At 31.1% G+C, this 14,629-nt stretch overlaps 1 protein-coding gene across 2 annotated transcripts in view; it reads right to left on the bottom strand.

Moving 5' to 3' along the window:
* The window catches only part of Cyp4g15 (Cytochrome P450 4g15), a 31,245-nt gene that overhangs the window by 3,873 nt on the left and 12,743 nt on the right, over positions 1 to 14,629 (bottom strand). For both annotated transcript variants that reach the window (XM_088261778.1, XM_088261779.1), the window contains 3 exons: positions 12,465 to 12,662; positions 9,729 to 9,911; positions 1,645 to 1,841 (listed from right to left, as the gene is read on the bottom strand). In XM_088261778.1, coding sequence (XP_088117904.1) covers positions 1,645 to 1,841; positions 9,729 to 9,911; positions 12,465 to 12,662 — 578 coding nt within the window. The remainder of the gene's footprint in view (positions 1 to 1,644; positions 1,842 to 9,728; positions 9,912 to 12,464; positions 12,663 to 14,629) is intronic.

Raw genomic sequence — 14,629 nt, 5'->3', positions numbered from 1 at the left:
ATAACATTTATATTGATTAAACCCCCCCCCCCCCTTGGGAATCGAACTCGGGACCTCCAGAACGGTAGCCGAGCGGGCTGAGCATTACACTGCGGATTACAATTTGTAATTATTTCGATGACGGTAAGATATTTCCTCAATGTGACCGATTAGAGGTGCGTAAAGTTAGCTATGGTTTTTCAAGGTTCAGCTATTCTAGGAAAAACGTGAAAAGTTTACCAATTGTTGTTCTACGAGGCTTGAATATATTAAAAATATTGGCGTATATCATAAATCTTTTCCAGCCAATCTCACAAAATACATTTTGATATTCAGTATCGAAAAAGTTGAGTGCTAGTTCTTTACTAAAAAAAGGGCAGAAAAGTGATTCCATTTCTACCGTTTGAGGGGATAGTTTGACGGAATAAAAAAGAATTCTATTAACCATAAATAAACTTTAAAAACAGTTTGGCATCTTATCAACTTTGTTTGAAAGGATTTTCGTTGAATGGAAATACGCTTGAGGAGTTCTTACACGTTCAAGCGTATAAAATTACCTTCTGTTCTATGTATGCACGGGTATGTACCAAATTTCGTGGACAACTTTGTATCCATTTGATGTAACTTTGAATCGTGATTGATGAGTTTAAAACGCTTTATAGGGAAAACCATTGGTTGTTTTGCAAAGTTTACTCAATTTATTTAGCAAAAGTTTGGATCGGTTTTTTCCTCTACCAATAATAATACAATTTAATATATTTTGTACTGTTTGGGTTGTAAATGTTTTTTAAACAACACATTTTCGTACATTTTTTTAATGGAATGCTCGATTTCATTTTAAACCATCCACAATGGGATCGAACCATGTGAATGTAAATAAGCTAAATTTAAATATTTATCGGATTATTTTTTAAAAACTAAGTACCTACTTTACGATTACGATTTACAGTCCAATTTAGTTTTTATTTAAATTTTGGTATCAAAACATATTCTTACAATTCAATCATTTGAGAGTGTGAATGACTTTCAAGTTACCAAAAATTGGTATTTGAAGCAAAAGGATCATCATTGTGATCTCATCTCTGGACTGCTAGATGATCAATATAATCAAAGAGCTAGTATTTCACTCCGAAGAGATAAAAACAAATTATCTGTCTAAGTAGTACAATGAATAGCTCATTTGACTACCGCGCATGAGGATTCAGATTCAATTCCCGGAAGGATCAAATTAAATATTTATGGTATGTTCATTGTAACAATTCCTTCAATTTCTTGGACTTGTGTTTACTGCTCTTGTCTAATGTAATAATCTAAAAACAAAAAAAATAACTAACCGTCACACCGCTTCCACGCAGGGGTAGGTAGAAACATCTATATTTGCAAACAATCTTCGTCTCTTTTACATGCATGCATCTCCTCATACATAACCGACGATTATTCCGACTTCTGACCTAACCATTTTCAAGTATTTGAAATTCTCGATCACGCCAAATTATGTAATAATCGATAATGCCAATGCTGCATTAATTCAGTATAGAACTCTATGCACCATTATGTTGTCATAAAGGTCAGATAAAGAAAAAAATAGTGTAGAAAAGATATCATTAAAATTAAAAATAGTTTTCATCAATTTGAGTATGAAATGCATTTTTTTTACTGTCTCACCTTCTTTGTTAGTCCGTGGATGACGTCCAGAAGTTTGACCTGTGTGCTGGCGTGCTTGGTGAAGTTGAAGATGAAGTCAGGTCTTAGCCAGACCTTGGTGTGACGCAGATGGAGGATGTCGCACATCTTCATCACGGCCATGGCGTACTCGAATCCACTCTTGTCCTGGGTAGACTTGCTGACTCCCATGGCAGTCTCTGCGAAATGTGGTTAGGTTCATTTGGTTAGGTCTAGGTTAGGATAATTTATGCGAAAAGTGGATATGAATCATTAAACTAATTAAAAACCATCTATTTTATTTATATTTTATCATCAAGAAGAATTGTGGATCCTTTGAGCCAACGAAAAACTGATGCAAAAATGATCGCAAATCTCGTGGACGGAAAGAGAACCAATGCGTCCGTTTTGATAGAGTTTAATATCGGAGTCTTAAACATTTCTTTCATTGACAAAAAGTGAACAGAAGAAGATTGGTAAGGTGCAGGAGCGACCATAGATAAAGCGAACTGAAACCTCGTTTTCACTATCCATATGGTTTAGGACTAGATAGGATGGTGAGAGATGGCAGACCTTATGCTACTTAGAGATCAAGATCTTCAGTCAGGGATATGACCAAGAAAATGAAGTTTTAGGAATATTTTAATTGATATTTAAGTTATCATAAAATATTTTATGAGGGATTCTTAAGGAAAAATAGTTTTCTTTTTTAACTTTTTATAAAATGATTGTTCTAATCATAATATAAATGACCAAGGTATGGTCGATTACACCGCTGATTTGCTACTGTGTCCAAAATAAAGCTACTGCGATCAATTAATGTTCTGCTTTCTATTGGACTATCATGTTGTTGTAGATATCGCACGTTTAATGGTTAACTGACCTAATAAAGGCATCTTGTAACGGCTTCTACGTACCTATATAAATAAAATCATAAATATTCGTTTGTTCAAAGTTCCAAAATATCCTAAAGATATTCAACGATTTGAAAATTTGATAAAATTTTGCCATAGAATACGCTGGTATTTTTATGTCCCTGGTAAAAACATCGTTCATGGACCGCAATGGTAGCGCCATCTGTTAAACGTCACAGCAACAAACCAATATTAAATAGAACTTATAATGGACAGCGTGCTTCTTGATAAATACTAAAATTTGATATTCGCAAGCATTGTGAAATTGAACATATTAGAATTCATTGCACACTTTTTTCTATCTTTTTCATTTAACTTGACTTGGTCAAGCACAGCAACGCGTGGCCAGGCACAGCTTGTAAATATCAAAATAAATATTGTCAAAAGAAAATGAAAATGCATTTTTCTTCCATTCTAGACACAGAAGGCGTTACAGGATGCTTTGCGTATATGTAACTTTTTTTTTTAGATAAAATCAGTTCGGTTTTAAGTGTGCGATATACGAGTATATTATTATAATTTCAAATTTTGAAGATCAATTTTGGATTATTTACTATCTACATCTCCTCACCCTTCAACCCTGAATTATAAAATGACTCAGAATTAATTGTTGACCGACATTATACATTTCAAAAAATCCTCAATGTTCTTATTATTTTTCTTCTTGTTTTTACTTGAAGCATTAGGTATTGACCCGGAGTACAATTTTGGGTCAATTGCTATTTCGATGAATAAAATTGCTATCAGCAATGGAAACTGTAGTAAGTACTTCTAACTGTGAAAGTAAATTTAAATTCATGAACTACAGGATGACAACAAACTTTCTTCATTAAAAAACCTTATTTATTTACTCTTTGAATAATGTTTTAGTTTATTTTTCCAATGCAACTATTTGCTGATGGAGGCTGGACATATTGCCGTGGAGAAAAATATTGCAACTACCAGCTAGCTGATCTTCTTGCATCACATCTCAAGAATTACGTTGTTTTATTATGTATGTTTTTTTAATGTTTTTATATTTCTTTGATATTTTTTTTTCTTCTTTTAACTAATACTTTGAAGTTGTAAAAAATATGTCTAATAACTAAGTATTGCACCCCCCCCCTTACAAGCCGGAATAAAATTGTTATCATTATGATTATTATTATTAATTAAAGTTTCGTTCTTGAAATGAAACATTATGTCATTGGCTTGACCTAAGATTTTCTATGAGTTGTATTTTCTATGCTGTATTTTACCCCACTTTGTTGTTGTTTATTAAGGTTTTTATTAAAGAAAAAAACATAATTCTTGGTATTTACAAGACTTACAACGTGCCATTAGCTAGTTTAAGTGATCACTTTATTTTCAATGAAATATTCACCGTTGTTTCCATGATTGACAACCACATAATTCATATTTCATTTGACAAAACTCTTCACATATTCTATTAAAAACTTTAAGGTTTTATACAGATAGACATCTATGTTATGATTGTAAATTGCTAACATATCTCTATTTTTTATAAGATATGATTATTTCTGGTATCCCTGTGGCCATTCAGATGAATGAATTTATATTCAGTGGATTATACTGTCGGCATACCAGCGCCGTGTGCCGGAGTATTGTCGCTATAATATAATGAAAAGCGTTGTTTTTTCTATGAACTACACTTGTATAACAATATCGGAAAATCAAATTTAGTATATTGAGATCAGTAATAAATGTTGACATATTATACACACTCGTATAATCCAGATATGGTCCCTTGAGCTTTTAAAAGTCGATAAAAAGAATAGAAAATCTGTACATAACAAAAATTTATGTGTATTTATTTTTTAAATGGCACACGTGATAGAAGTGAAACTGCATAAAAAAAAGAAAATTAGAGATTTAATGTGAGAAATAGAGAGCGAAAGAAATATAAACATCCAAAAAATGCAATCATAAAAAATATGTTTATATTATTGACATCTCAAGATGGATGAAGAAGAATATGGAAGTGTGGGAATTACGACTGTCATAGGCTTAGTTAAGTGATTACTTTGCACACGTGTAACATTCACCAATTCTTCCCGTCATTGACAACCACACTACTCAAATTTTTGATACTTGTATTGATTTAATTCATGACACAGTACTTGTGAGTTCACAAAAATTCGAGTAGTGTAGTGGTCATGGGTAGAATAAGTGCAATACTAGTGTGTTAAGTGATCACTTAACCAAGCCTATGACGGTCGTGATCCATGTAAATGCCCAGACTTCAATATTCTTCTTCATCTATGTTAAGATGTAAAAATGTAAAATATAACTCCTAGGTGGAAATAATTCAGATTTGTGGACAAATATTTGGACACACTCAAATGTTCTATTCTGTTTAACGCAATGTATTGGGAAAGAAAAAAAGGCAAAATAATATGTGGAAATTTGATATAAATAATATAATACATCAAGCATCATATTCCCATATATTTTTTCCCATAACAAATAGGATACTTGCATTTTGATACCGAGAAATTTTGGGCATTTTTAACATATTTTTTGTTTAATCTTAATTAAATAAGCTTCCAAAGTACAACAAGGCACTCTTCACATCCTTACGTCACGATGATTAAAATTGTTTTTAAATATTTAACGTGTTTTGAAACTAAAACCAATATTGAAATAATACTCGAATGCCACGCAATAAGGAACCTTTTAATTACTATTTGTTTTCAGTCATAGTGATCGTCACGAAAAAAGTGGGTTTTTGTCAAAATCTATCAATTATGATTAGGCTTTTTTAATATACATATAATGGCGTTGCATATAAAATATATTGCTTTTGCCAATGTCAAGTCAATTAAATAAAATTACTTTATATTATTATTATTTTTTTTTTGACATCTCATCAAAGATGAAGAAGAATATGGAAGTCTGGGCATTTACGGGGCTGACGACCGTCATAGGAAAATAACTCCTGTTATTGGAGATAATCCAGATTTTGTGAACAAGTATTTGGACACACTCAAAATGTTGTAAATTACTTTATTATGAAATATGATACATACAAGAAAACAAGACAGATTAAAAAAGTACAAAAGCATTTCTCATAAAAAAACAATACGTACATCAAGATTATTTAATGATATCTCAACACAGATGAACAAGAAATAGGGAAGTCTTAGGATTTACGGGGCTAACGACTTATTATTGGCTAGTTTAAGTGATCACTTACATACTGTGTAACAATTATTGATTAAAATCTCATATTACGAAATTAATCAAATTTTGGATGTTGCATTAATGCTTCAATTGGAAATTTCTATTAATGTTTTTTCGTTGGCAACATCTACACATGATTTTTTTTAAATATAGAATGGCGTTGCATATCAAATACATTGCTTTGGCAATGTCTAGTTTATAAAAAATATTACTTTATTATAAAATATGATTATTAAACTATAAATTAATTACGTTCAATTTAAAGAAAAATAACTAAAAGTTTGTTGATAATTGGGTTCCTGCTAGCCAGGATGAGATGGATATCTGTAAGGAGGGGAATAAGCGGGGCCAGTTTTAAAAAATGTTGGCATTTGGTCATTTATTGGGCTAAAAAAGAATATATGGTTAAGGTCTTCCTCTTAAAATCTATCAAAATAAAAATGTTAATGTAAGTCTGTTCAAAATCTTTCATCACAAAGTTATTTACCGATTGCTTTGAATTTTTGGCATAATGCTGCATTTATTACGCGCGTGTTTTTATATAATTACGACAGTTTTTTTTTAATACCAGTGTTTTACCGAAATGGCAGCGCCATCTGTTGAAAGTAACAGCAACACACGTAATACTAAGCATCACTCATGACGAAAAGCGTGTCTCTTGATAGCTGCTAAACCCAGAAGTATTGTGAAATTAACAGTAAAATGTTAAAAATGTATACATGGAATTGGCAAAAGAAGGATGAAAGAAGAGGAAATGCCGTTGAAATGCGTTTTCTTAGACGAATGTGAGGAAAAAAATTGTATGGTAGAATGAAAAATGTATTTGTTAAAAATGAAAATAAAGCTGAAATAGAGAAAAGATTGACAAGATTAAGAAAAATCCTAAAGGTGGTTTGGACACATGGAGCGTGTATGGATAACGTGAGGATGGTTAAAAAAATATCTTACAAATGTGAACGCGAGAACAGAACAAGAACGACCAAAAAAGACTTGGCACGACCACATCAAACAAAACCTAAAATCTGGTGGTGTCAAAACTTTACGTAATCGGAGGACATATGTGAATGTGAAGGAAGCTAGCAGTGTTAGTCAGGACAGAAGAGTGTGGTGTTTCATCCTTTAAACCTACCACTGCAGTGAAACGTCATCTTGCTAGTAGCAGTAACAATGTACGTTTTTTTATCTTTACCATTTAAACAGCCTGAGCCAGGTAGTTGAAAATAAAAATATAATAAAGCCTTGTAATCATTTGCACGCCTCCGTGGTGTAATGGTCAGCACGCTCGGCTACTGTTCTGGAGGTCCCGGTTTCGATTCCCTGGTGGGGTCTATTTAATTAATAATATCTAATATTTATTAAATATGACCCTGGACTGGTACCTGAAGCGGAGGGCTGATCACCTTTACTTCGTGACACTGCGTTTATATAATGCAGTACCCTATGCACCATTGGGGTGCGGATAAGGGTTTGAATGAAAAAAACATAGGGTTCGATGAATCCCCCATTCCTTCCCATTTGACACATTTCCATCAACTCACACTCCGCAATTATTATCGTATGTCATAACATATGATCAACCACTTGAATATTTCATGGTCAAGCCATTTTAGGATCTCAGTCTTGATCTTGCCCGCAATGCTCAGCGCGACCTTGCGGTCTGTCCTAATGGTCGTACCGCCAGCATCATTGCATGGTACTTAGTAGTTGCTATGCGATCTGGGAGACCCATGAATGGGAAATGAGATAATCAACCTGCTGTAATGAATATTGAACTTGATGTACATGTAATATACGTTATGTAAATAAATGGTAGCAAGGATTAATACATTCGTGGTGGTGTCTCGCTGTTAGTTTTTTCTAACTAAAGAAAATTGTATTTTATTGTACATATCAGCGATTCCCAACATCTTTTGGCATGCGTACCACTTTACCGCTTGATAGTGCATCGCGTTTAGTCGTACAACTTCGTAAAAATGATTGTATTTCGAGAAATTTATTATTCTATTTGCATTATTAATTTTATAAGGTGACTATCCAAAAATTACCGATATTAGTAGAAAATATATGCATCTAAAATTAATGTAACACGGTAAATGTAAAATTATAATCAAATTCAGGAGCCAAGAATTTGATTAAATAAAATATTATACGATAAAAATTTTCGTGGATTGTGAACTGATAATAAATTGATTAAAATTAAAAATTATGGGAAAATCCAAAAGTTTAAATGAAATTTTGCTGTATGTTTTTTTTTTAAACTTTTTATGTCCGCCATTACTGATATTTTATTTTTCGCGTACCACCAACTATCCACTCGCATACCATAGGTTGGGAACCGCTAGTATATATTATATAAGTGGACCATGGACCGATATGGTCAGCAGCGCAAATGTGCTCCAAAGAGCAAGAGCAAGGAGACAGTTGTTGACTGATATCAAGGTCCGGAAGGTGTCCTATCTGGGGCATGTGCTTAGAGGACAGGCGCCTTGGCGTTGTTGGGTAGACGGTCAACTGCAAAATTAGCGTCGCGGGTTCGATTCCCGCCATTTGCAAAATAAATTCAAAAAAGTTTTTTTCCTATTAGATGTTCGACGAGGTGTTGGCAGAAGACAAATCTCATGGCTCCGAAATCCTCGTATACGAGATTGAACAGGGATCAGGACCGTCGAGGCGCTGTTTAGAGCTGTCCAAGACAAGGAAATTAACTCCCAAGTGATATATCGCTCACTCCTATCAACAATGTCACAAATAAAAAAACTTTCGCAAAAACGTTTTTTAAGTTTAAAAATATTATACAACGTATTAAAAATAAATATCAAGCCACTTATTAAACTTTTTACTGTGAAACAGATCTTTTTAGGTAAAACCTGAAGGCTTATTCTCCATTTGAAAAATATTTAATAAATTTAAAAAAATAATCAAACAATACCCTTTCTTCAAAATACAAAAACAACACATTCTGCCCTGTAGCGGATTAATATTAAGTTAAAAACATGGCTCTTTTTATGGGATATAGTACATTTTCTGGGCATTCTGAAAACATGCATAACTGAAAATTGACGATTTTTGATTTATGACGTTCTTGAAAGGAGTGAGCGATATGACATCAGAGGGACCTGACATGACTTACACAGAAGAAGAAGTATATAAAAGTATTATTAAGACATAACTATGAATAACAATTGGACTCCTAACATATTTGAATATCTAAAAATAAAGCTATTTTTAAATGCGCAAAGAAATTTTATTGTTATTAAACTATTTTTCTTTGAACTTTGAAATCATTACAGGAAATATTTAAACGATTAATATATTTTATTTGGTTCATCGTTCATATTTTTATTACATGAAAATATATTTGGTTAATATTGTCATTTGTATTCAATAAACAAGTGCGTTATTAGTATCATCGCATCGACCTTATTATAAACGCAACGGTTAAATATTGCGCAAACACTTGCAAGTGACGTTTTTCTAAAATTATTACAGGTATTTTAAAGAATACTTTGTGTCGTTTTAAACTGGTACTAATAGATCTTTAGATTAAAATGCTCTAAACAAATATGTGTCTTTAGTACAATATTAAAGAATACAGAAAACACGATGTTTTTCTATATTTTAACAAACTATCAACTTAATTTTAAGACCTAATTTACCATTTTTTCCTAAAATTATATACAATTTTCTGTCTCTTTTTCACTAACATATGTATGTATATTACGTACCTCCAATATATTTAATGTTAGATCGATAGAATCTACCAAATTATCAAGAATTTTATTTATCTTATTTCCATTTTTTTTTCAAATAAAATTATGTGTGTACAGATTTTTTTTAAATTCTGTCACTCAGATTTGCATTCGCAGTAAAGAAATTAACGGAACTGGACATAAATGACATTGTTTAACATCGTTTATGTTTCCCATTTTCTTGTTGTGTATTGTTTTTTCTTGTTTAACGATTGTCAAAATTATTTCTTAAATTACTCACCCAAAAGAATTTCCACAGTGCATTCGCTCATATAGTCATGGCAATCGAAGGTCTTTTCACCTTCCTTCTTCAGCTTGTCAACAACAGCTTTGGAATTGGCGTTGAAGAGGTCGATGAAGCTCTTCAGGACGTTCAAGTGGAAGGTTGGAGCGATCAGCTTGCGATGGGAGCGCCATTTTTGACCTGAAAATCGTATCGTTCGTCAATTAATTTTCACCGAAGCAGAAAATTATGAAATAATGACAGTCTTACAATATACAATATGTGCAACTGGTATTTTTATCTTGTTTAGTGTGATTAGACTGGTATTTCTATCTTGTTGAGTGTTATTATTGAGGGTTTCCTTGAATACGATGTAATTTCATTTGTAATATATTCATAATTTTCCTTGTATAGGTGTCGAGTTAAATGCACGTAAGAAAATTATATAACTATTCAAAGAAATCACCTAAAATTTTAAAACGATATAAATAAATATTTTTTATTAAATAAATGCAAAAGTTCAGTATTTATTTATTTTGCTAACAAATTATTCGTAAAGAGCAAGAGAATATACCCAAATATATTTAACGTTGTAATCCTTTTTTATATGTACGATAAAAATTAGCTTTTTCAAACAATTTTCTTTGTGTGTGGCTTAAGTTTCAAAACTATATGTAAACTATTTAATTTTAATTTTAATTTTTGTTTACAGTTTAAAACAACTTCTTTGTCAAATGTTTTTTTTGTATCTTGCATGTGTAAAAGCAATTAACTTTAAAATTTGCTTTTTGAAAAATAAATTAGTTTAAAGTGAAATAATGTGGCAAATGAAATTTAAATCTTATGTGATTGAAAGTAATAAGATAAATGGAAATTCAAAACAGATTTTGAAACAGAATTTTACTGTACACTGTTTAGATTGTACAAGTATTGCAAATAATTCTTAGAAGTTCAGTATCGTAAAATTATAAAAGGAAAACATTTCACGAAAGGCAATATAAAGAAATGCATGTTCTGTGAATTGCGAGTAAATGGCATACATTTGTTTTATGGGTATACCAGGTATTTTATATTGGCTCGTGTTGGCAAAATAAAAAACATTATCTAAAAGATTGAGGATAAAAGTTACTGAAAAAGTCATTTAATTGACGAGTAAAGTTGTTTTGAATGTGTTACCAAGTATGATTGGTGAATAAACCAACTTTGTGTATTCGAGTATGCCTGTACATACGTATTACCAGGAAGATTTGAATTACCTGTTATTGAAAACAAGTTTTATATAATAAATCGATCAAATTGTGAAAATATATTAATGTTGTTTATTATATCGGATACTGGATTATTCACTCTACTGATATAATTTTAAATGTGTCTCAACATGAAAACTTCTTTCATAAAAAAGGGAAAAACAATGTTTTATATCAAGTTGAGACACCAATCAAATTATATTACATTTAGTTAATTAACAATAACTAACAACAATTTTTGATATTTCGTTGCGATTGGAATACAGATGTTTTCATTTTTCGCAGTGACTTAGAGCAGGGAGTTTATTACAAAGGTTTTTTTCTCTAAAAAATAAGACATTCTTTTGTTTTTAAGTAAGAGATATAAAATATCGCTTTATACAAATTTCGGCTTATATTCAATACAGGGATATCTCCGAAATATTTCAAGCAAACACTGGATAATCACCGTAAGAACAATATATTAAGATTTATATTATAGATGTCTTAGTAAAAACCATTTGTATTTTAATTAATTTTTAGTGGATCCAAATCCTTGTTTACAGAGACCTCCAGAGTTCCAAATTCTTCTTCATCTATGTTGAGATGTCAATATAAAATGACTCCCAAGTGGAAAAACATAAATTTGTGTATAAAAATTTGAACATGTTAAAAATATTAGGAATAAAATAATCACTCAAATCATAAGTTTCCAAAAAATTTTAAATCGTGTTTTCAGGCATCTCGTAGATTGTAAAATAATTCGGGAAGAATCTAACATATATTTTCATGAGGGCATCTGGCTAGATCATGACAGATCGCAAATTCTGTAAATACTTAGATTTCCATATTATTCTTCATCTGTTTTGAGATGTCAAAAATGCAAAATATTTCCCAAAAGAGGATAAACCAAAATTTGTAAAAAAAGGAAAAAATAGTAGAGTAAAAAAATAACTATAGTATAAACTTTATATAATAAAATAACTTTGTTATGACCACTTTTTTATTAATACAATTTAACGTACTGGTTTCAACAAGAATCTTGTCATCATCAGGGTTTATATTAATTCAAAAACATTAAAAACATTTTAATACTCTTACCAAAAAACTTCCCTAAAAAATTTCAAAAAACAATTTTTTATATTTTTCCAATATCTGTTTAGTAATAATAATAGGTTTTTGTGTGTGTTCTCCACTTTACGTATGCGTGCACAGCTTTTTATTGTTTTTTTGGGTGATTCCATTAGTTGTTATATGGGGTTGCTATGCAATGAATAATAAAAATAACTTTTAAGATTTTTACGGAGCGTGTGGAAGTTTTTTGGTGAGAGTATTATAATGTTTTTAATGTTTTTGAATTAATATAAACCTTGATGATGACAAGGTCCTTGTTGAAACCGGTAGGTTAAATTGTAATACTAAAAAAGTGGTTATTACAAAGTTATTTCATTTTATAAAGTTTATAAAATGTGCCACAAAGTATCAGCGGAAAACATTCAAGAAACTATAGTATAATTTATAAATTTACCTGTGCTGATGAGAAGGCCATTCCCCAGCCAGGGTTCGAAGAACCTGTATTCTTTGGACTTGTCGATGTAGACTTGACTGCTGAGGATAACCTCCACATCATCAGGGTGGAACAGGAACACCATCAGCCGAGGTCCAACCCATAACCTGACCACATTGTCAAACTCGAAGCTCTTAGCGTATACTCTTGTGAAGATATCTGTAACAAAATGCATACATGTTAACTTCAAAAGCATTTATTTCATGTTTTAAACTTATTTCATGTTTTAAACTTACTTTAAACACTTCATTCTAACTTATTTTATGTCGAACAGTAAAATCGTAAAGTAACTGGAAAATTTAATATAATTAAAGGACATTGAAAGCATCGAACGCTAGTCACTTAGTATAAAAAAAGGAAAATTATTAATTGCTTTAAAACTATCGCACCAAAGAACTCGTTTTTTAAAGCAAATACTGACGTCATCCCCGATGACGTCACGATTTGTTCTTATGCAACGAATCAAATAAAGTGCTACTAAAAAATGTAAAAACGTTAGCCCCATCTATTATATCACTTATGCGCCTCCGTACTGTAGCGATAATGACATTTGTTGACCAATCTGTTGTCCCGGGTTCGATTCCCAACAGGTAAAAATAAATACTATTTATCTTTACTTTGATATTTATGTATATTTCATACAACCCGTAGAATCTTGACTTCATATAATCAGGTATCAAACAAACATTCCGACCATCTGTTCCATGCATATATGCATGATATGCAGTTCCCTATGCATCATTGGGTGCAGAGGGCACTGCATATCAGATTGGGTCCAATCACAAGATTTAGAAGAAGAAGAATATGTTATTACATATTTATTTATCCTGAAACGTTTTTTTGAAAAACCCATACGTTATTGACGTATGCGCGAATCACATACTACATATTAATATACACAAATAATAAAGTGCTTTGCTAGTATAATAAAATTTAAGACGTCATTGTACAGTACGGAGAGCCCAGTGGACATTATCGCAGACGGAATATCGTGAACATCAAACAAGGCAACATCCTGCCAGAGAAATATACTTATTAATAATTCAGCAAGTGTGCCTGATCCATATCTGGTCTAATCACAATTATAATGCGTTTCACGCATTTCGTCGACAAGGTTGCTAAAAAAATTACATCATCAAAATTTTCGGATGCTTTACATAACTTAACATAATGTTTTGATCATTAAGGCAATGTTTCGTATCAATTTGTTATAAGCTAAAATAATAAAAATGAAAATGATATTTTTGCGTTTCTCATATATGTTATTATAATCCAGGATCCGGACCTCACATACAAATTAAAGTTTCTGCTCAATGAAAAGCTTCATTTCATCTCACCAATAGATGTATCTAATTCTAGTGATTCAAGAACAATGTTTCGAAATTGAATGATAAACAACCACACTACTCAAATTCTTCGAAGATCTGTATATATACATATATATATATATATATATATATATATATATATATATATATATATATATATATATATATATATATATATATATATATATCATCTTTCCGCTTCCAGGTACCCAGGGTCATATTAAATAAATATTATATTAGACTGAAAAATCACTAATATTTATTTATAACATATTAACATGGGTTATTATTTTTAATACCGATTGGAGCCATTTTCTAAAAACCTTATTTTGTTTAAATAACGTGGTTTTCATGTGGACTACTCAATTACTCACAATAGATAGTGGACGTCAGGGGGACCTGACATGATACGATCACAAAAGGAGAAAAGATAAAGATTTACAGGATACATTTTTAAGACTATGTTAATATAGGATTTATGATATATAAACAATGAGCATGATATGCCTTTGTGTGAATGTGGACCAAATTATTATTATTAAAATGGTATTATAATCAATCACTTGCAATAAATTAGCATTGATATATTACAGCTTTTGACCTATCTGAAAATATCAATGGAATATATAACGCAAATTTTAAATATTAAAGGCCTTTGTCCATTCTTATAATGCAGTGAACAATGGAAAATTTCATATTCTATTCGTTCATTATTGCCTGTAATCACACATTATTTATGACGTTAAAAAAAACAGTATTACCTGACGAAAATGAAATCGACTCAGAAATGATAACGAA

The sequence above is a fragment of the Brachycentrus maculatus genome, unplaced genomic scaffold (genome assembly GCF_059751285.1).
Source record: "Brachycentrus maculatus isolate JH-2025_06_01 unplaced genomic scaffold, ASM5975128v1 h1tg000166l, whole genome shotgun sequence".
In the NCBI taxonomy this organism is placed as follows: domain Eukaryota; kingdom Metazoa; phylum Arthropoda; class Insecta; order Trichoptera; family Brachycentridae; genus Brachycentrus; species Brachycentrus maculatus.
This window is presented reverse-complemented; position numbering and strand designations above follow the sequence as displayed.